The sequence below is a fragment of the Aethina tumida genome, chromosome 3 (genome assembly GCF_024364675.1).
Source record: "Aethina tumida isolate Nest 87 chromosome 3, icAetTumi1.1, whole genome shotgun sequence".
In the NCBI taxonomy this organism is placed as follows: Eukaryota; Metazoa; Arthropoda; class Insecta; order Coleoptera; family Nitidulidae; genus Aethina; species Aethina tumida.
This window is the reverse complement of record NC_065437.1, coordinates 20,031,171-20,055,394: the sequence shown is the minus strand read 5'-3', so window position 1 is coordinate 20,055,394 and position 24,224 is coordinate 20,031,171. Positions and strand designations below refer to the sequence as shown.

The following is a 24,224-nucleotide window of genomic DNA, read 5'->3' as shown; positions in this document are numbered from 1 at the left end:
GTCAAAATATTGGTTTATGAAGATTTGCACAACTGGAAACGGCCGAATTCATCCTAAGTGAATCTCAGTTTTTGTTGTCGATAAACAAGATTGGGGATTACGAATACAAATTAACCGTGCATAATGACATTTAGAGTAAATACTGAGGTAAGTTTAACACTGAATAAATTAATATCCCTTTCTATGTGAAACAAATTAATAATTGTGGAAGCTGACACAGTTACAAAGCAATTACATATATTACACATCAAATTGATGAATGAGTGATTAATGAAAAATTTAAAGAACCACATGAAACAAGCGGCGCATTGATGAAGGGAATAACGGCAGGTCGTTTGTTTCAGCAGTGTGGAACGCGACACGCCGTGTAATTGGCGTTCAGGGCGATTATCAAATCCATAGTGAAAAGCAAATGCTCACCGAGTTATGTGATCTAATCAATATTGTGCGTTCCAAAAGTCAAACATAATACGAATTGAGGTAATTCGTAGGGTTACCGATTTTAATTAATTTTTACAAACAATTTATAAATTATATATGAGCTTTTAACGGAAAATCGTTGTTTCAGGAATGTTGGGTTACCAACATTCCATGTGTTTCATAATAAAATTATTGAAGAGTACTTGGACAAAATCGTTATATTGTAGACTGTTGATTTACCTACATAATAATTTTGACCAAGTATATTTATCAATCACAGATTTTCAGAGAAAATTTATTATATTTTTAAAACTACATTATATAGGAGATTCCTTGTATCAGCTTTACTTCGTTAGTATAAGTATATTAGAATACTTAAATTAAAAATATACCAAAAACTATGATTCCTCTGTCATATAATTTTAATCATAGGCATAATAAAATGTACCATGTGTGACATGGAGTATTGCATATTTCTTTTATATATGTAGTTAATTAATTAATACATTTTCCTTTGTAGAATTCAAATAAAATTTGAGTCAAATATTTTATTAATAATGTAAAATGGAATGTCTGACGATGGGAAAGATGTGTTTTTAGTTGTTTATTATAAACGTAATAGAAGAGTGCCGGCAAAAATTCGTCAATATACAAGAATTATTTGAATATTAAGATCTGCTGAAGTAATAAGCCATTTTAATAACATCCCTCCTTTGCTTTTAACGTTGTAAAGGAATGCTTACAAAAATCATCAATAAACAGCAGCAAACAACTATTTGATAATTTTATTAGAACCTTTTAAATTATTCAGTTGAAAGACATAATTAAAAAGGTTTATTATCATGATCAAAAAGAATAATTATAATAACATATTTATATCACATAAAGTAATTGTTATTTTAATCATTTTTAAAAACATATGCCTTTTCGTTACAGACCCAAACATGACCAAAAACATCAGATGACTACAATAGAAAATACCTTGCCGACAAAACACCACATCTTGTCTCAATCTGCAATATCGACAATGAGTTTTGAAATGAATATATCAACATCGTGGATCACCATCAAACTTAGGTAGCAATAGAGAAGCTACTTGCCGTGCGGTAAGGCGATGGTTTTATGGTGTTTCCGCAATGCATCATAAAACCACAATTCTGGTAGCTCCCGCTCTACAAAACAGCAGCTGCAATCATCCGCGTTACAACCATGTCAGTTTCTGGTACCTCCTAGGCCCAGGAGATGTTTTACAGGCGTTCATAGTACTGTTTCTCACTGTTGGTGTTTTGGCTGCTAATTTACTTCTTATTCTTGTCATTAATAGTAGGAGATACTCGAAGTACATTCACTCACAGGTTTGTATTATCAGTTTTATATCGATATTTAATTGTAAAACTGAAATTTATTAAATATATATGCATGTTAAAAAATATTTAATATAATATGAATAAAATTATATTCATGTAATATGTAAATTACATAACATACTTGCTTGCATATAATTTTGAAGTGAGCAACTAAAAACTTATATACGATGATGTCAACGAATAAATTTATTTCCAGAGAACTTTACACATCCAGATTAGCTCTGGAATTAATTAAAACTAACTAAACATTTATCAAATTTTCACGACACATATTAAATACAAATCTAATTAAAATAATGAAAAGTGAATTTTTATAGTTAGTAATATGTTTTTAGTAAAACTTTCTATTATTCATATTTATAAATTAAAAATAATTTTAATTTCTTAAAACGAGGTAGAAACTATAAAACTAAATTAATTTCGATTTATGGTATAGTTTATATGATACATAAGAGACATTCATGTTTTAATTAGATGTGTGTGTGTGTATAATTATAATAATTCCAAAATTAACAATTTCTCACTTTGTGAGATATTTTATATCAAAGTACAACTCTAAGTTTATAATTATTTCCATTGTCAATGGAATCATTAATTATTCCTGCTTTTAACTAGTGTTGTCAGGTACATATTTGATGTTTAAATTACTGACTAAAATTTAATATTTAGTAAAGTAAATTTTAATTAGAGAATAGTAGTAAAATTTTACCTCTAATTTTAATTATATTGAAAGCCAAACAAATTGTGTGTTTGTTATCCAAAAATTATTCCAATTTTCTAATTATTTGATTATTATTATTATTATTTGATTAGTATTCTGTTATGTTTCAAGTATGAAAGAGATTAATAAAAAATAATAGATCAAATAATAATTATATATTCCCCATCCACATTAAATAACTTTTTAAAAAATGTCATCAAAACACTCGTAATTTATAGGTAATACTTATAATTTTGATAATGCTTAACTATATATGTATATTGGTAGAAATTAAAATTTAAAATAACATGTATGGGCTCTATTTCAGTTTTTCATCTCTTATTAACATCCAAACATGGTATAGTAGAATAATATAAAAAAAATATACTGCATATTTTTCCACCCTATCCTTTCAATGTTGCATACATTTTTCCAAAACAAAACCCACACATTTTTTATCACTACGCCTTTCTAATCCTCAGATATACGACCGGAATTCATGTATGGCTAATGAAGAAACAAATTAAAATGTTGGCTTGGAATTAGCTGGAAAGCGAAGGGATTGTAATTTATTTTATTTCGTTTCAGCCCCGTTATCTCCTTACGTCTTTGGCCAGTAATGACCTAGCGATGGGACTTTTCGTAACCCCATTCGCCATTGTTCCATCCCTCAGACATTGCTGGCCCTATGGGGAGTTAGTGTGTCAAATCCAGGTACGTACTAACGCATCTCATCTGAATTTTATTAAATACAGAAGTTGAAATTATTTAAAAATGTTGTCATATTCAAGATACACTTTATTACAATAGTTTGTTATCAAGTAGTAGAGTACCGAGTCTATTATATTAAAACGACAAATACAAAGAGATAGAAGGAAAGATAAATAGTATTTATTTTCATAAACAACAATATTTGAAAATGTAATTTTATGTGCAATTCCATTTCTTTCCTTTATGTTCATTTCCAATTTCCTTCTCTTACAAAAACTTTTAATTGAATTTCAAATTGTATTAGGAAAAAAGATATTTAACTTATAACAGTGTGATTACAATTTATTCATTTATTATTTTTATTATTATTAAAAATTTTAATATTAATAGTATAGAAAAATATTACATAAAATACACAGTATCATTAGAAAATTACCTGTGTTGCTTTACTTTTATGAATAGCGAGTAATTAATGGCTTCACGTTATTTTGATATTAATTAGACTCTGTTTTGTTATCCTTAAATGATTAATGAATGTGTTTGTTCTTTTGATTCGATTTAAGAAAAAATAGTATTTACACTTTGTTGTTTGATAATAACGTTTCCTCTACGATAACCATTTATATATATATATATATATATATATATATATATATATATATAAATATATATATATATATACGAAATACGTTAACTTTTGATTATGAAATGAGATCCTGCAATGAATAAATTTCATCGAGTGATTCAACTCCAATGTTTTCTTCATATCATCAGTAAATTACTCTATTCAAAATTATTATTTTTTACAAATTTAAAAATAAAATAAAATCATAAAGAATTCAAATAACTAATGATACAAAATTGTAATTTTGATGAGTCCTGAGTAACCCAAATATTGGGATGGTTAAATATTATATTTTAATCTTCTTCATAAAAAGATTATGTTAACCAAAATGTTTTACTTAATTTTAATTGGAATTTTTTCGTGGTATCACAGTATCACAAAATTTTTATGAAATTTATTCTGAAATAAATCAGATTCAATTGATCTTAGCCTAAATGATGTTATGAATGTCAAACAAAACTAATATTTAAAATTTGAAATGTTTTCTGAATATCTATATTATAACAGAGAATAAACATTAAATCTAATAAATACAATAAATAATAAATGTGTAATATAAAAATTACTACTAATATAGTATGTAAAATAAAAAAGTAACAACAAACAACAAAATACAGATAATACAGTAATAATATATTTATAATTTGATATACGTATTTCATTTAATAAATTTAAATTTAATTTTATATTTGGTTAGAACCTAATCAATCTTGTATGTCAATAAAAGCTTATTGATTTTAACTTAATCAATGGCTTTCATAGTTTGGAATACTTATTTGCAGATGGGATCACTTCATATTAATTAATCCTAATGTTGTTAAAGCCTGTGGAATATTAATGTAAAATATGAATCAAATTTCACACACAATTACCATTTTATTAAAAGTTATCGTTTCAATAAATCAATAAAATTAGCCTTTAAAGTTTGAAAGAATGGAAAACTTTTCAGCATAAAATACGTCCTTATTCAAAATATTAAATATTTATTAGTCATTCTAAAATTTTTATTCGAATATACCAATTTTTTACTTAAACTATCAATTCGTGGTAATTAATTTCGTCGAAAGAAATCTATATAGTGCAATAAAAGTTTTATTTACTTACGTATATATTTTGCGTTTCAAGGAACGTTAAGTGTTAGACAGGTTGATAAATAAAAACTTATTTCCAAGTACTAAGCAAAAATCTCACAAATGTAAAACTTTTATACTGAAGTAGGTATTAGATATCCTTAATCATTTCGTGCATATCTCAGTTCGAATTGAGGTACTAAGTTTGGAACAGTCTGAAGTAGATAAGTCTTATTTTTATTTTATTGTGAATTATGAATTCGAACATCGTAAATGTGTAAAATACTGTTATCATTATCAAAGAAAGGCGAGTGTGTAAACAAAAAACTTATAAGTTGTCTTTATAGAATAAAATTTTACAGCCAGACAATAATTATACACAGTACGAGGGCCGTATGATAAGTACCTTATCTTGTCAAGACAAATTTTTTTTGTGTAAAATATATTTTGCTGCGATATTTTACTATTTCTTTACTCCAACCCTTCAAAATTAATATTCCTTTCAGCTCTGCGCATTTTTTTTTCGTCGAAGCGTCATATTTGAAAAGTGAAAATAAACTGTGAGTGTTAAAAGGGCGAATATCGTGTAGTTGAGGTAGCAAGTTAAACATTATTTTGATGTTGCAACACTTGTGTGAGATTTCAGATCGTTTTGGTGAAACGTTTAGACCTAGGTGGTCTTCATCAAAAATACTTATACGGCCATGTTTGAATTAGATTTTCCAATATTCTATAGTTAGTAAAGAAGCCTCCATATACTTGGGTTTTTTAACCTAATCATTTGTTTTCTCATTGTTCTTTTTCATTATAGAAAAATTATCAAAATTGTATTACTAATAACAAACTGAACTACACTACTGTTGTGGTCGTGGTTATATTTTAACTACTAGCACCGCCCTATTTCGCCTAGTCTAGGTATTTATCCTTCGTACTTTTCACCAAATACAATAAAGCTCTAAATAGAATATATTCAACAATAATAAAAACGAATAAAGTTTTATTATTTTATGATCTGTCTCTGTAAAAGAATTTTTTGTAAAAATAAGTTTTAAACATCAAAAAAGAAGTGTAAAATATATACTTTACAAATGTATTTTTGAACTGTTTGTTCTATTATAATCGTATTATTTAATGATTTCCACGTGAATTAACCCTTTGTTGTTCATTAGCGAATTTCCATTTGTTCTCTTTGAGCCTACCACACATTTCATTACAATGAATGAAGCTGAGAATACTGACACATTTTCATCAATATTACCTAGAGATATTATAATTCTCTTAGTTTGTCATAGAGAAAACTAAATTGAACATGATTAAAATAAATTTCTTCGTGTTGATAAGATGCTTTGACATTGGTTATGTTAAAGGAACGTTAATCAATGAACCGCTTTCAGCTAACATTTAACTAATAGCTTAAGTTGTGTAGTTACAGGTTACAGAAACAAGATTTAGTACATCATGAATTTATTTACATCTACATTTTTCTAAATAGACTAAATTTGTAATAAATATTATTTATTTAGTTATTTATTAGTTATCACAAAATATGTTATAAAAAAGTTTATATAATTTAAAAATTATTAGCAAAATTCACGCAATTCCTTTTACATTTTCAGAAATTATTTTAAATATTTTTAATTTGTACCTGTATGCTTTTAATTTGATCAAATTTTAACATCTTCCACATTATATTATCTTCCTTTTTCTTTGTGGAGTTCTAGGTGATTAAATAAATGGAAAATACTATAATTAGTTAAAAAAAAAATAGAGTGCCTGACATAATTCGATTAAATAAAGAAACGTGCTTTTTACGATGCAAATTACATTATATATTTCGGGCTGATGTCGATAGCCCCCTTATTACTGTTGGGTTGAGACTATACTAATTGGTACTGTTAATTTAGTTGACCCATCCCTTGAATTCATTAAATTGTAAATAGTGAACCGAGATGTGGACCTTTGAAAACGATCCTGCAATTTAAATGCTAAGGTCAGTGTTGAGGTTGTATGTATAGTTTTTACGATTTTACGATATGTTTAGTATGCATTGTATGTACATGAATACACATGAGTATTTCAAGCTTGCGTTCCGTTTGGTAATGGAAGAATTCGAATAAAAGAAAGTATTACCATTCTCTAAAACAACAATACGATTTGCAATAAAACAGTATGCAAATAATTATGGTGCATGCCCTGAACAAAAAGGCTCTCATAGAAATTATAAAATGTACAACAGCGTGACTATTGTAATAATATAGGCACTTTACATATACAAGATGGTTATTAAACTGATGGCAATGAAACATTTTAAAATCGATTTTTAGTAATTTTAAAACGACCAATATCGAAATTGAAATTGCAGCGTTAAAATTATTATTCGAATGAGTGGAAATTCTTTATAGTAGTAATGGAAAACTATTAATTAAAATGTTTGACAATTTATTTTTTAATTACACTATTTATATAATTTTAGAAACATTTTATACGAATATTATTAAAAATTATTTAAAATAACAATATAAGAATTCGTATTTAGACAAATTTTAATCAATCGTCAGTTATGGAATGGATTCTGGACAGTTCGTACTACATATACGTCTCAATTCATTGAGAGTAAGTATGCAATTAGTAGAATAAATTGAAAAGTTTTAATTTACTTAAATAAACAAATGGATGGAAATGTATGTTTATCGAATTAGCACATTTATGTAAGTCGAAGAGTTACACGGTAAAGATAATTACATCTGCATACGTAAAGTTGAACGGGACTTCGTTTACCGGACCTTCTCTATTCTACAATCGTTGTATCCGGCAGGGTAATCTGGCGATTCCGCAGTATTAAGCATTCCGTTATTTCTCAATCAGTTCGCTATCACACGCCATTAAGCGCGCCAAATGGAACAAAATGCATTGGGGTGGACCTTTTACTAGGTCACAACTTTGACACTGATGTATGTCTACGGAGCACTTAGGCAAGATTCTGCCTAACGGCAGCGCCCTGCCACCGTCTGGTCTTCATTAAGAGTGGTCTCCAAACACGCAACTAACTACGGATACTAACTAAGCCTCTTGTTCAGTTGGAAGTCAGTGTTCGACTTGGCCAGTTACTAGACGATCCTAACACGATATTCGTTGACATTACTGGGTTAAAGAGACTTAGATAAATTGCCAAAGTTTGTAATTGTCGGAGAAGATTCGGTGGATTCTTGAAATTTAAGAAACCATATCTCTCAATCCGTACATGCCCTTGTTTCTATACAGTGCAACCAACAATTGAGAAATAAACTAAAACAATACCTAAACTACTCACCCAATACTAATAAGTAAAATAACGTAGCATAAAAACTAAAAATATGGTAGAGTTATACAAATTACACGACCACCAAATTCGCAAAGTAAATGAGTCCATTATATGTCTCGAATAATTGTTATTTTATGATTTATATATTGTAGTAGTTTTAGTTGAGTTCTTTTAATGTAACATACAATAGCTGAAAGTACAAAGAAATACATAAAAATAAATAACGTCTGAAGCATTTGGCTTTTATAAGTTTTATATATATAATTTTATAACAACTTGGCTTTTGATTTTTAAAGAAAATAAAAAAATTTACTTCTGTAATTTTAATCGTGTAATGCTGAAGTATATATACACATGTATATACATGTAAAAAAATAATTAAAATTAGATCTTTTCTTTCAGTGTGTCAAAAGAAACATATTCTTTGATGTACATATTTTAATTATGACTCATAATTAAATTTAAAGTAATTTTAACGAAGGAATTAATTCTTATCGCAAAGTTTCGCTTATGTTTTATTTTTAATGATAACATTTAAAAAATATGGTAAAGGGAAATATAGCAGTTAAATGTTGTATTTAAAAGTTTTAGATTTGTAAAAATAATTACTCAAATTGAAAAAGTTTACTTTAAAATCAAAGATTTAAATATTTCATCGTCATTAGCAAGTCCGAGCAATTTAATAAACAGATACGCTTATTTGAAATTAAGACAGAGAAAAGTTGAATCAAGAAAAATAAAAAGTACAACACTCAGACAAAATTTAATTATAAACTTATTATGTTTTCTTCGAATTGAGTTTCCACTTTACAAACATTATTTCGTTTTGAAGTATTAATCGCAGCTTCCAAGAAACAGTTTACTGTTATATACTGATGAAAATTTTATAAATTTATTCGAATTAACCTAAACAGATAAACAGACAGTGTTTTGTTTCAGGCTCTTTTACGAGGGGCAATAAGTCAACAAAGTGCCGTGATTCTAATTTGTATGGCAATGGACAGATACCTGTGTATGCTGCATCCCGCCAGATATCACAAGCATTCCAGTAAAAAGGTAAGAAATTAAAAGTTTACGAGCAGTCGTCCAATGTATTGTATTTTTTGAGCATTGAAATGCTCAGTTAAATTAGCTGAGCTTCAAATATGTTTTTAATTAATAAACGAGTTGAAGATAAAACGATTACATGACAAACTCATAATCCGATTGTTTCAAAGCTTTAGTTTCGACTGATAATGCCGTGCACGGATTCCACCCTACTTAATCTTCGAGATTAAAGTCAATCAAGTTCACCGTTTGAACACATCCGCTTTGACGCATGTTTATTCGTGCAAATGATTCCCCCTCATTCGTGAAAATTATTAAATATTTACTGTATCTGAGAACTTATGTGGTGACCAGTGATTAATCACAGTTTTAGACTCAATTTAACATCAGGCTATTAATCAAATAACTTCGATTGATGTCAAATAGTTGTAAGATGATGTGTAGGGGATACATTACCAAACTTTAGAATGCAGTATTAATAACCTGGAGGTTATGGTACATGGTTAATGGTGATTAACCGAAATTATCATTTATTCATACTATTTTTTATCTTGAAGTTTATTTTTACTATTTTAAAGTCACCTGATTATATTTTCAACCAAAATTTATTACAAAATCGATAATGAAGTCACCGTTGAACTATATTTTATGGCAAATAATGGCCCTTACCAGTTTTGCAACCACGTGGCGGATATCCAGTTCGCATCATAATTTATCGGAATTGCTATTGAAATAAATAACAAAATAAATCATTGAAAAAGTCGACTGGTAACATGATAGCAAACATCAAGCTTTAAGCGATATGTCGAATTTTTAATTTGCGTGTGAGATTTACTGGCAAAATGGGCATCTAAATTACAATAATATTGGACATGCTTTGGAGGCGTTGTAAACACTCAATTTGTGGTTACAAATTAACCAGTAATAATGAGCCATTAAACATTAAATACATTTTGTGTTGAAAACACTTATCAAATGTAATAACTAAATTAGTCAAAGAAAAAAATGTTTAAAATCATTAAAAAACTAATTTTCATAATTGGAAAGTTTGTCATTTTTTATTAATTTTAAATTATAAAAAATATTAGGAATATAAACAAGTTAATAGTTGACCTATACCAAATGTGCACAGCTTTAGTGTTAAATTTTTATTAGTGAAATTCGAATAAATTTTCAGTTTTAAATTATATATTTACAAAGAATAGATTTTAAATTATTCGAATTCCGATAAAATATATATACATATATCCAATTACTCTGATTTCGAAACGAATTTCATAAAGTTTTATTTCATGCAAACCTTCAATTGAAATTAATTAAATTCACTTGTGTGTAATCCACAACAATCAGTTTATTTTGAATTTATTAATTGTTATTGACGTTATGCAATTTTATAATAAATTAATAATTTTGTAGAATTATGTAATTCTACCAGGTGATCAACGAAAAACGTTCAAGGCCACAGAATTGCGTGTATTAATTGACTCCTTGGAGGGCCGAATGAAACTTAATTTGTTTGATCTGCACAGTAATGGGTATAATTTCCTGATGACATTCCTGGTGTTCGGCCTGACAACAAGGATGACTCCAACATACTTCGTTTGGACCACCCTATTTCTTCATTATCAAAATTCACTCCCTATGAAATTCCCAATTTATCCCTCCTGAAATATTACATCTTGACATTTGTCGTGATTGATTTTTCTTTAATGCACAAAATATGCATCAAATGGTTGGTATGAATCCTTTGGCCTTGACTCTGAGAGATCGCTCCAGAAGGAAAGTGTTTAAAAGTTCAGCATTTTGGCATTAGGCCATAATGCCTAATTCTGTTACCCATCCATAAAGATCACTCCGGTTACCTCTTCTATTATCACCACTGCCCATTAGTTTAACGACTCTTAGAATTTAAAACTCAACAGAGTGGTCAGATATAAATCTGAATTAGAAGTTTGGGATAATTTCAAGAGTATCAATATGTTGCTACAGTATGATGATTATAACTCTTTCTTACTGAGCGCAGAGATGAAGTTGATGGGCCTGTAGTTTGGCGGAAACATTATGTTTTTGTAATCTTCTGCACTTAAATGAAATAGCTAATAGCTCATAACATTGCGTTAATTATATTAGACAGATATGATGTCCATTTTTTAACATTCATGATCAATTAACGAATACTTCTCACAACGCTTTGTTATTGAAAGGTTATTGACAATATTATGGACCTCTTACTTGTAAAAAAGACATATTTTTAACTACTAATTTTAAAAGTTAAACTATTTTTTTAATAGTTAATGTAATACTCATACTAAAATCAATTTTATCACTTTTTTAAAGTATGTAAATCACTAACGATATAAAAGTAACATTTTTAATTTGTGCTTCTTTTTTAAATTTTAGCATGCCAATTTCCAAGTCCATAAAACATATTTTTATTTAAATATATGATGTAAAACATTTCCAATAATTACAATTTCTATCTATATAAATGATTAAGTGTCAAAATACATATTAAATGTGTAAATCTGCAATGTGAGAGTTGTAATTTTTAAACATATAATCAGGAACACAGATGATAAATATTTTAATATTACTCAAAATTAATTTTTATTGAGTTATTTCCTTGTATCTAAACGACCAAAGCTGTTAACATAAAGCCAAATTAATTTGCCATAGTGTAATTACTATTAAAACCGTTTATTGTGAATTGATTAATTTGCAGCTAGCAGTTCTCTACTACAGACCACATTTTGTAATAAATTAACACTGACAGTAATTATTCGGAAGGAAAGTAGCACGTGAACACTCTGAGGAAATAAGAAAATTCTAGATTACCCAGTGCAAAGTGATTCATTGCGATAAGTTCCGTTTCAATTAAATGATCTTTCAAAGATTCATTACTGTTTTAACTCTTCGGTGGAAAGCGGTTTTCAGATGGAAGACAAGAAGTAGTACTCGAGGGGGGGCGAATTGGTTTCTCTTGTAACTACGAGGTGAATAATTTAAATTAATTTGTCAATTAAGTTAAGCGTATCGGCTGATACAAATTAAAGTAACATAAGTGAATATTTTTTACGTGGTTCGAAATAATTGAAACTTGTATTTCGACTAAAACGTCAATTCCTATTTTGAGTCTCTTTATAGATCTCAGTGCGTCCAATTTAAACTAAAATATATTGGGAAATAAACTTCACGAGACTGCAGCAGTTTGCCGATGTAAATTAACATATATTTTAAAAATAATTTGTCAATCCATGACACAGATTAATGTTTTTATCTACTCTTCTTTATTTATACACACCCAATTCAGTTAAGGTTGAGCTTATTTGACAGTTATTTATTGAATCCTGTTCATTATTGACACATATTAATAGATAGTTTTTCATCCGCAATATTTCAGTGTTAGGTGTTGAGGGCAGATTTCTAGCAGCAATGTATAATAATAGTAATAAAACCAAAGAAAAGAAGAGAAGAAAAAATAAATTGAGTATAGTCCTAGACTGGTTAATTAACTAATTTATTAACTTATTTTAATATTTAAGGTAGATGTTAAAAATACTTGTTAAAGCATGCTCAAATACCATACAACTGCTGAAAAGGACAGAAAATTAAAAAAGTTTTAATATTTTTCCTAGGGAACTTACGAAATGATATATTAGCTATGTTGTGAATAATTAAAATGATTTGACATGCCTTCGACAGTTGTAAATATGCATGGGTTTACCACATGTAAACTCATCAATTTCAAAATACCTTCTCAATATTGAATTGCATTAATGCAGAATTCAATAGAAATATGAAGCTATAAATAGACGTATTGACGTAGGCATGCAGACTGTTCTACCGATTTTGATGTAGGCGTTGAACTCATTTGAACTGATTAGGTAATGTTTAATGAAATTTTAACAGAAATTCAATACTTAATTTGGGTACTTTAAAAACCTAATAATGCTTCATTTTATTTAACTTCATTTCATCGATCGTAACTTCTTTAAATTGGTTTTTCCCAGTGGAATAATAAATTTAAAAGTGGCAAAATAGATGTATAGATTTTATTTACTATCCTATACGTAAGTACTTAAAATAAATCAAGATGCAAAAATATGGCCAGACTTGCAATCTCATAAAATCCAGTTAAATTGAAAATATTATATATTGGTCTGTTACCCAGCTGCTCCCGCTATATACTATACATGTCAAGTAGGTACTTATATCCATAATATTTTTATTTTTTTCTTTCATTTATAAAGAAAAGAATGGCAATAATCATTACGTATAAATAAAACAAAATTTTCAATAAAAATGCGATCCGAAGCAATTTTCATTCGTAGTTTTTCTGTGTCTGACCTACATTTCCGACATTATTCGATTATTTCGATCACAAAATCCAGTTGACATATATCCAAAATAATAGGACAAGAAATGGCACATTAAATACAAGGAACACACAACACAAATTGTCAATAGAATAATAAATATTTTGTCTGTGTGGAATGAAATATATTTCTGACATCTTTTTGGAGTGCAACGATTTATACGACCGAATGTGGGTTAGAAAGTTATAGGTTGCAAGGCGCCCAACAACGCACGTAAAAAATACGGTCCGGCTGCTTTTGTGATGTTGGAGAAAGTCCTAGAAATGTCACATGATATGATTGATGTCGCTTCCTTAATGATAAGTCCACCACAGAATAACTGCATAATAAAAAAAAGGGTTTAGCTCACATTTGATAACCAAAGTGTGCATGATGATGACGTTAAGATAACTTTCGACTTAAGATATGCTCCTTTAGTTGTAACTTGCAGTAAGAACTTTAATTAGTTTAGTGTCGAATTGTTCCAAAATAGACGGTTTACACAAAAACAATAATTTCCCTTGAGATTGATTATTATCCACTACATTAACCACAACAACTAGAAAATTGAGTATCCCTTAAGGATTTATTTTGATAAATTATACATAGGAGTATAATATACTGAATATCACTAGATGGATTTGGTGAAAGATTTTTTATCAATAAACCTATTATTAACTGATAAAGCGTAGAGAATTGTGGTTGTCATCACAACCAAGCCAAAAAAGAAAACTGTTTTAGTAACATTAATAAGTAGTTAGTATATGTACTATTAATATTAGTTAATCTTATAAATTTTGTGTTAAATGATCAAAAAATGTAAATAAATTTATCACTGGGGTTGAAAGCAGCAAAAAAATAACAACACTTGAACATACCAAAGTAATTCAAGATGGCTATCATATTTTGAACTTCTCAACATATTACTTATAAATTTAAGAAAATTTAATTTTAGAAAAAACTGCGCATCCGCCAATTTTGAAACAGTATAAATTTTGACATGAACAAATAGGAATAATTAAGACCAATGTTATCGTTGACGAATTAATTAAAGTTGCCTGTACATTCCCGTATACTGATCTTTTTAAATCATTAATGAATTTAAAGTTGTTGAGTATCAAGTTTAACCCTTATTAACGTTTAATAAAAATAAATGAACCTAAATACGATTTTTTCTAATTAAATGATCGCCACATATCATAAATCGTCCTTTTCCATTCCTGTGCCGAACAGATAAGAAAAATTAAAGGGGTGAAACCGATGAGATAGACGGGATTCGCGTTACTTCCAATTTTAGTGTTAATTAAGAAAATCAATATGTTGGCAATTGAGGCTACACTTACATTTGTAACTAACACTTTTAGGCGTAACTTACACAAGTACCGCAAAGGATTTGGAAAAGTTGAAGCGGATTTATACTCCTAAATTGCAAGTTTTAATTAAACTAAATTACGATTTTCTGGTTAATACTTTTGGGCAGATTACTTTTAAAATTTCTGATAACAATAAGCAGCTTAATTGTCGATTAATTTATAACTTACTATAATACACTTATATTATTATATAATAGTATATTATACTGATTACTATGTGATAATAAATAAAAAAATATTGAAATGTTAATATACTTAGCAACATAGAAAAAGAAATATTTTAAATATTACTTAAGATTTTGCAGGTTATTTGTTGGGGAGCTTCCAGGTTATATTTTTTGTGTGTATTACATTCATACAACATAAACACAAATCAGTTTTCATTTCACTTTTGTTTTAAGAATTCATGTCAAATGCCATTAGCATGAACGAGAGCAAATTGTAGCCATCTAAGTGAATTTAATAGAAGGCAGAAAAGAGGTAGGGCTTTGTTTATGAAAACTGCCAATAGGAAGAACTGGTATCGAAGCTCCATCTGGAATTGATATGGTATGAAAAAGACCCCCGAGCGACAAAGGAACGACCTACAATTTTTGCTCTAGCACTCGTTTTACCAGCCAGTGGTTTATAGATATAGAAACGTTTCTTACCAAATAATCCTGTATTGCGAAGTGTTTATGGAAAGATCCTATCGTTTGGAATTTTTCTTACCTTCTCAGTTTGTATTTTTCCTCAATGGTTGATGAGCCCAGATTTTGTTTGGCCATGCATGACCCTTGAGATAATTTGATAGCTAAGCTAAGGAAATTGTGGAACCCCATTTGCTGCCTTATCTTAGGACCCTTTAAAATCCTGTTTTACAACAGGATAATGCCCGACCTCTTATTACGAAGGTTACTTTGGAGTGTTCCCATGATGTAAATTTGTTGCCCTGACCAGCAAGATCAGAACTTATCATCACAGATCATTGCCAATGCGAATCAGTGAATCATTCCTATCAAAAAATGTATCATAAAAATTAGCAAAAATCCGTGGATCCTATTTTTTATAAGTCACTGAGTAAATTGTAATTATGGGCAAAGGTAATAGTTAATATATTCCTCCTACCTAACTAATCCTATAAAGTATTTTTCGTTTTGTAATCAAACATTTTTTATACGGCTTAATTTAGTTTTTTTTTTAATGTGAAAACACCTACAAATAAGTTTACCTAGAGGCAATGAAGTTTTAAATCACATAAAATTGATTTTTTCCCAAAGAGATATTTCCACTCGGTCACACGCGACTTGTTCCTTTATTGCCGCCTTATATCAACAATGTCTCGTGAATCAGAAAAGATTCGTTTTATTTATTTCCAATACGGGGCACTTTTTATTATCTGACGATTAAATCATTGGAGCATTGCAGGACCGCATTCCTTCACATCCCCAACCCGCAGAATGGAACATGTGGGTGTAAAGTAGAATTATGGGGTCGCGAACAAGCTGAAATTGTCAGTTTCAGATGAGAAAATGAATTAAATGTGAATGAAAAAAATACCAGTTGCAATTCGTTTGGAAAATTTAATTTAATATATGATTAGCAAATCATAGTTTGTTATTAAATGAAATCAAAACTTCTCCATTAGAATCATACACATTAATAGTAGAGAATTATTTTGAAAAATTTATTTTATTGAAAATTATAAGGAATTACAGAAACTTAAACTGATTCAATTCAGTTCATTCACACAAAATTTTTGTGTCAATCAATTTAAATGTGACAAATGACAAGGCTAAAGGAAAATATTAGCCATAAAATACCAGCAGAAACGACATAAAATTGACAAAAATTAAAATTTAATGTGTTGTTTAAAATAATGAAATGAGTTGTTTTATTGTCGATTAATAATTAAATTTAATGGTTTATTAATCTCAAATACAAATATATGTCCAGATATTAAATACCATAATTATAAAATGGGTTTAATTTTGCATATTTATTTAAATAAAAAAAAATAAAATATAGGCATAAAAATAAATAAAGTTATTTAACTCCAAATATGTTAATCTTTCAACATGAATAAGCGGTGAAATTGAGCCTGTAACAGCAGTATCATATACTAGCTGCACCACGAATTTAAGGAGGATTTCCTTTCTAAAATGCAACCAACATCTAGTTTATAGATCGAAAGTACACACGTTTTAGGGAAGAAAATAAATATGAACCTTTTGTCGTCTGGGGCTGCAATGCTTGTCGGGTTAAGGAAATAGATTTATATGGACTTAGCTGTTATATCAAAAATAAAAATATAAGACATTCGCTTAAATGCTTTTAATATTTATGATAATAAATAAAAAAGGAAAGTTTAAAATATAAAGCAAAAATTCCCTTGTGGCAAAACAGTTATGCATTATAATTATATATACATTATTTTGAAATTAGAAATGTGTAAAAATATTTAATAATACTTTACAATATAAATATATTTCATAAAACGTGAAACGTTTTAATTATTCAAAATTTTAGGAATAAGTCAAATCAATATGTTTGCCTTGTTTCAGGGCAAAATTACTAGTCATTATAATTGTGAAAAACTGAAAACTAAAGAAATATCGAATATAATAACTAACAATGTTTAATGTAGAAACAGTAAAAACTGAACAAACAGAATTTGATCAGACAGGTCTCGCGATAACAGACAAAATGTATAAGTCTCTAAAGTTTCTTAGGTTTTTACGCAAGTTCAGTTTGTTCTCATGAGGATTTCAGTCCCTAGGAAACTTTTCAGTTCAATTTATCGAAAGCAATGTTTTGAATGCAAACAAATTAGAGCAAAACATGCTACAGATAAATAATGTAAGAATCTATTATTTTTAGTTTTACAAAAATTTTAATTTTTCACTATTACATTTTGTTTAATTTTTCATTGTTGTTTATTTTTATATTTTAAGTTTTATATTCTATATTAAGGACGCAATCTTTTATGGCTTGTAGGCCCAGATTAATTTATCTTGTTAATATAATCCTCCAATTTTAAGTATTAAAATTAACACAGTAAATCTCTATTAAAATGTAAAATACGCGAATTACACCACTGAGTAGAAAGATTTAAACGACAAGGGTAGAGATTGAAGTTACCAAATATGCAAATTTAAGATCAAGTGAAAGCGATTTACTTTAATTATGATGTTTGCATATGGTTACCTTTGTGATAGTATAAAATTAAAGTTAATATCAAGGTATAAGCGCTAGTGCACTGTTTGTGTACACATAAACTTTAGTTTGTTAACTGTTTGAAGGCTAAGGATTATTTAGTAAACGAGAAAAACAGGTGTAGTTAGCTAACACTGCGGATTTAATTTTTCATTAAAGACCGTTAAAGTTATGTTTATCAAATTTACTTCTGGGACGTCCGAGTATTTCACTCTACACATTTATAATTACAAAAACCCAAAACAATTTTTTTGAAATATGAATTATTTAAATATTTGTATATAATATGTAATCAGTATTGCATATGCGTCATGTTGACAATTAATTACCGCCGTCCCAACCACCCCATTATAATTTAAAATAAATGGAACATTTAATATTCTTATCAAACAAAGGAGCAAGGTAAACACTTATTAAAGCGTTACATTACCCCCTATGTTAAGAGTAAGATTATCTCATTCGTATGCAAGTTAACTTTTGCTGTTCCATCACTTTCGCTACCAAGGAATTATTCTCAGATTTACCCTTTAATCTCATATAGGCTAAAGGAATTGTTTAGCCTTTGAAAATGCTTAATTAATCCGAGATTATATTAAAAAATAGAATGTCGCTTACCCACTAAGCTGAAATTCTATGTTTGTTTAACAATAGTACTTAGTGACATTTATGCACCTTAACTAGTAGTAACTTCCATTTAGCGTGTGTGGTTAGCTATTCAGTTATACTTCCTGTTTTCAGTACACGTTCAAACTAGCACAAATGTTCTGCTTGACGGTATTCAATTTGAAAATCTTTTCCGGTAAACTTGTGCGGTTAAATGAAGGTTTTGTCTCGTTGTTTACATTTAATTTTCACACCCAACCTTAAACTAAACCAAATTTCACGTGAACAAGATCATAAATAAGCTTCTTTTTCTTAGAGTGATATTGTTAATTAGGAAAATTTATTGCCTATGTTAAATGATTAATTAAACCAGTAAAACTTACTACAGGTGTTATAAAAAAGTTCATTTCATATTTAATAATATACAACATTATATCTTTCACAGCTCTTCTTAATAGTATATTACTATATTTATGATTTAAGTACTTACTTATTTTCTAATAGAGACATATTGTATACACCGTAATTAATTATATTACAACTTCATTATATTTATCTAAATAATATCTATTCTCATTAGTGGCTGCGAAATATGAAATATACTTATAATTATGAGGGTGTTTCTGTATCATATTTAATGATTGGGATCATGTTACTTTTAATTTACCGTAATTATGGCCGACCCAGTTTCTGGACTTTTTTAATTAAAATTTTAGTGAAATTTAAACAATAAAACACCGCCTGCAAAGATTGTGGGATGAGTATGAATTTTGATAAAGATTATTTTTAACAATAACACTGGGAAATTTAATTTAACATTATTGCAAGAAAATGTCTGTATAATAAAAAGAAGTAGACGAGAAATCACGATATTAATATTATAAATTTGTATACAAACGGTTAATTAAAATATTTTCGCATTTTTCTAATAAAACAGCAAAAGCGTTGAAACAAACTAATACAACAAAACATTGTGTTGAGTTAATTTTCAATTTCCGCCTATTTAGGAGATTTTTATGTGACGAAACCTCAGTTTTATGCTTTCTGTATCGCGTTTTCATTAATATATTTTACTTTTATTTTTTATTGGCTCCATCAAAACTCTCAAAACTCTTAAGGAAAACGAACTAAACCTGTTTATGACGAAGGTTTTTGTTAATGCCGGCCAGGGAGATTTTACGGTTGGTCGTAAATTTGTCAAAGTTCAAGGTCTACACGTAAATCATTGTTTTCAATATAAAAAAATTGGTTCACATCCAAAACAATTTATTTGCGGTTTTATGTGAAACATTGGTTTCATAGGTCTATTTAATTTATTAACATTGTTAAACGTTAATTGTGTGTGCCATAAGAATGATCAAAAATAAATAGTATGTAATAACATACAACGATCATTTAAAATTGATTTGAAATTAATTAATATTTAGTTTTCATTGTTTGTAAATTAATTAAATATTAATGAAAAAACTTGCTGAAAATACAATGTAATATTTTCCTATTTTTATTTCATTATGTATGGTACAGTTGATTAAATAGAAAATTTCACATGTGAAACTTTTTTAATAAATAATATAAATTTTAGTTCAAAACTTTTCACGTTTAACTGCAGAACGGGTGTCGAGTGTCGCCAATAAATATTTATTATTTAAGAGAAATTCGAAAAACATATTGTGTAGAAGATGATGAAGTATCCTTGCATCTTCAATTAATTTAGAAATAGTTGCTATAAATTTATAAACCTACTTAGATATAGTCAAAATTAATTATAATCATGTTAGTTTTTCCAGTTAGTTTCAATTACAAAATTGGAATTTTATTTTTATTAATGGGATCCATCATAAAGTGTATAAATCCAAAACAAGTATCAGATATTAACTAATATAAATTATATATCTTGCCAAACTATAAATTGTTCCATTCAATAAAACTTTGACTTTTATCTTTATATGTTTTCTAAATCGAGCGAACCTTTTATGACCAATGAAATGTGCTAAACTTGATCCACATTTGAATCAGCTACCATAAAATTGTTTAACGTTCCGGGACATCAATATTATTCCAGTAGGTGCCGGCTGTAATCTGAAAATTTCGTCCCTGCGATTAAACTTTATATTTAATTTTAATTAAACTGAAATATAAAAGAAACATAAACAAACGATTTCCAATAAATTTCAATATCACTGTGACATTTTCGACTAAATCAATTAATTACACGTTGGAAGAGTATTTTATTCCATTTAAAAACAAATTCATTTTTTCAATTAACCGAGGCGAGAAAACGTCAAGGAAATGTACCATCGAATAATTGAATTCTCCCGAGTAACAAAAACAAACTAAATTATTGATTCTCTTTTGCAAGCAGATTGTCCCACTAATCGAGGAAAAAAAAACTGGGCCGACGTTACTGCTCGCGTAATTTTTCTCCCGAGAATTTTTTGGCGTCCCGGGCACTATCTCAGGATAATGTCCTAATTTAGACTACAAAACGAGTACAAATGGCTTAAACGAACACAAATGGGCCAGATAAGCGTTTCGTAATTGTGAATCAAGTTCTGCGTCTATGCCAGTTGCGACACATTCGCATTTTCTTGTACGTACGTTTCGATTATTTCGTGATAAGCAGCGTCGTATTTGGTAAACGGAAATGCAAATCTGCACGGCAACACTTTTACTAGGTCTTGAATTATGAAACACGGCAATAATTGTCTAACACCATTAAGACGTCAGACAATAAAGCGTATAATTAAAACAATTATTTTTCTTGTTCAGACGGACTAGCTACATACGTGAACTAAATTATAAAACCACTCATTAATAACCGAATTCATTAGCACCCTTTTTACGTACTCACATAAAATGTCTATTCAAGTCATATGCCATCAATCGTCAGTATTTTTATGACGTGTGCCCGCGTAATTCAATTAATTTTCTTTTTACGTTCGTCTGCCTTTCATATTTTAGGCGACATGATTTAAATTTAATATGTATCAATGTAAAAAATGGGCGGATACGATTGTTGACATGTCTGAAAATAAAATTAATGACGACCTAAAATGAATATAGCTTTTAGAATCAGAAGGTTGGATATATAAACGAAGCAAAACATATTGGGAGATCTGAAAAAGTATCGTTGATTCACATATAAAAATATGCTAAAAGCATATTATACTATGATGATTTAATATATGCTTTTTTATTAAATGCTAAATTTATAAAACGATATAACAAAGTTGAATATAATTATTTATACGTTTAAAATCGAGTTTATTAAGGGCATTTCCATAAATTCTCCCATCATAAAATCACGGAACATATATTCCCCAACTGGTCATATGAAGATATAACAATCCCCAATGAAATCTATTATGTGATAAAATTTTTGATGGCATCATTGGTGGGTCGTCATTCAATCAAATGGATATGCTTTCAGGATCGTCAGAGGCGATCAGTTTCAGTAATATAGAGAGCAGAAAAACTATTGACAATTCGATAAAACGGTCAAAGACAGGGTAAAAGAACAGTGATTTCCGCAAAGTGTACTTGATGATTGATGGTAAACTGATCAATGATCCGAATGAAGGTTTTGTCGAGACATATTACATTACTGTTGGTAAGAGTATCCTGAATTAATAAGTTAAAACGTGATTAAATTAGTTTAGAAAGTTTGTTTAGTACATTTTTACTGCCATATAATAAGGCACACAATTCTTTCTAACAATGGATTGTAAGAGTGAATTATTGCGTTCCTCATTGTACAATTCGATACTTCAATTTTCCACAAAGTATTGTAGTTTGGTCGTAGTGTACCTTGATGTTCAGTGATTAGACAATAAACTTTGTAATTGTTCAATCAAACAATATCAATCACAGACAGTAGTATTGCAGCTTTGTTTGATATTAATTGTTACTAGTTGTGAAATTAAATTCCTGAGTGTTGTACATATCGAACACATGAATGTTTCAGAGTAAATTAAAACGTGACTACTTCGCTTCATGGAAAATTGTTCCTCTAATAATTTCAACGAGTACAAAGGAAGTATATACCGTTTGTTCTATAAATAAACTTTAACAAAATATACCTATTACTAAATGTCCCACAAAGTCAGAAGACATACAGTTGCTTTAATAGTTTATTAACAATAATAAGCTGATAACCAAATATTCTCACCTCACCTTTTTACAACGTCTATAAAATATTATAAAAGCATTCTATTTGACATTTGTTGCCCACACGTCTGTGTAAATTCAATGTTAAGAAATGTGAACCATTGTCAAACGCTACTTATAAAAATTTGAGTGAAGGAAAAGAATTTGAAAGGAATGTGCAGAAATTTGAATCGAATGTGCAGAACGTGCTTTTATTGTTTCACATGCACTGAATGTCAATTTCTTTAAATTAAAAGTATTCAAAAAATAAATAAGCCAGAAAACAATGTGTGAGTATTCAAAATTAAAAAGCAACTTCAAAAAATCAACATAATCATTTGAAGGTGCTTTTTTATTCAATATGTTTATTATAGATTTGCCCTAATTGGTCATTTTATTCCTGTCCCTTCTCCATTTCACACGAGGATTACAACAAAATTAATAAAGAGGAAGTTATGCATTTTTATGACATTTTAAATCTTGTTAATGTCGCCAAATATAGTCAAAAGTATGAATGTATGTGGACTACACACAGGCATCCGTAGGTACAAAACGAGAAACTTTAATATATATGTATGGTTGCGCTTGCCAGTCGTTATGTAAATGTTATATATCCTGTTTTAGGAGTTGGTTCGCTTGCAGCCAGAAACATGACACCGACTCCGTGACGATATTCTCAATTCTAATTTCACCCCCTGGTTGTTTGCTGTGTCGTCACCAATAATAAACAGAATAGATGAGTTTAACTCTCGGCTGGTTATTGATAATCGATAACTATGGATTAAACAACACCATTAAGTACTTAACTAAGCGGTGCTCCTTAATGAAATTCCAACACATTGACACTTGGCATTAACATTTAGTAGATCTCCGACCTACATCAACATAAGGGGGGACAAGGTTAAACATACATTATCTAGACGAAACTTATTAAATTAATATGTTTAGTCACTTAATAATTATGAATAAATAAAAACGTATTTGAGAATTTCTGTAACATTTATTAAGCTATGTAGTTTCATATTATAACGCCCTTTGTCTTTTACATTTTCTCCCCAGTTTAGCAAGGGAATTTAAAATTGCCTGCAGTTTTTGGGGCATAAAAAGATGTTCGCATAATGTGAGTTATTATATGGTTGTAATATATTTAAGCAATGTCAAGATGTTTTTTAGAATTCCTATATTAAATCTTCCCTTTATGATGAAAACTTTTGTATCACTGTAAAAAAGATGAATATTTAATGTATAATTCATAATTAACATAAGCATTAGCATAAGTCTAGGCATATTTACGGTGTATTTTCAGTAACG

General features: G+C 28.6%; 1 protein-coding gene across 1 annotated transcript in view; it reads left to right on the top strand.

Moving 5' to 3' along the window:
• Nucleotides 1-1,450: 1,450 nt before the first annotated feature.
• LOC109596660 (trace amine-associated receptor 1) overlaps nucleotides 1,451-24,224 on the top strand; it is a 32,328-nt gene continuing 9,554 nt past the window's right edge. The window contains exons 1-3 of the mRNA XM_020012236.2: nucleotides 1,451-1,775; nucleotides 3,076-3,201; nucleotides 9,134-9,250. Coding sequence (XP_019867795.1) covers nucleotides 1,557-1,775; nucleotides 3,076-3,201; nucleotides 9,134-9,250 — 462 coding nt within the window. The 5' untranslated portion in view covers nucleotides 1,451-1,556. The remainder of the gene's footprint in view (nucleotides 1,776-3,075; nucleotides 3,202-9,133; nucleotides 9,251-24,224) is intronic.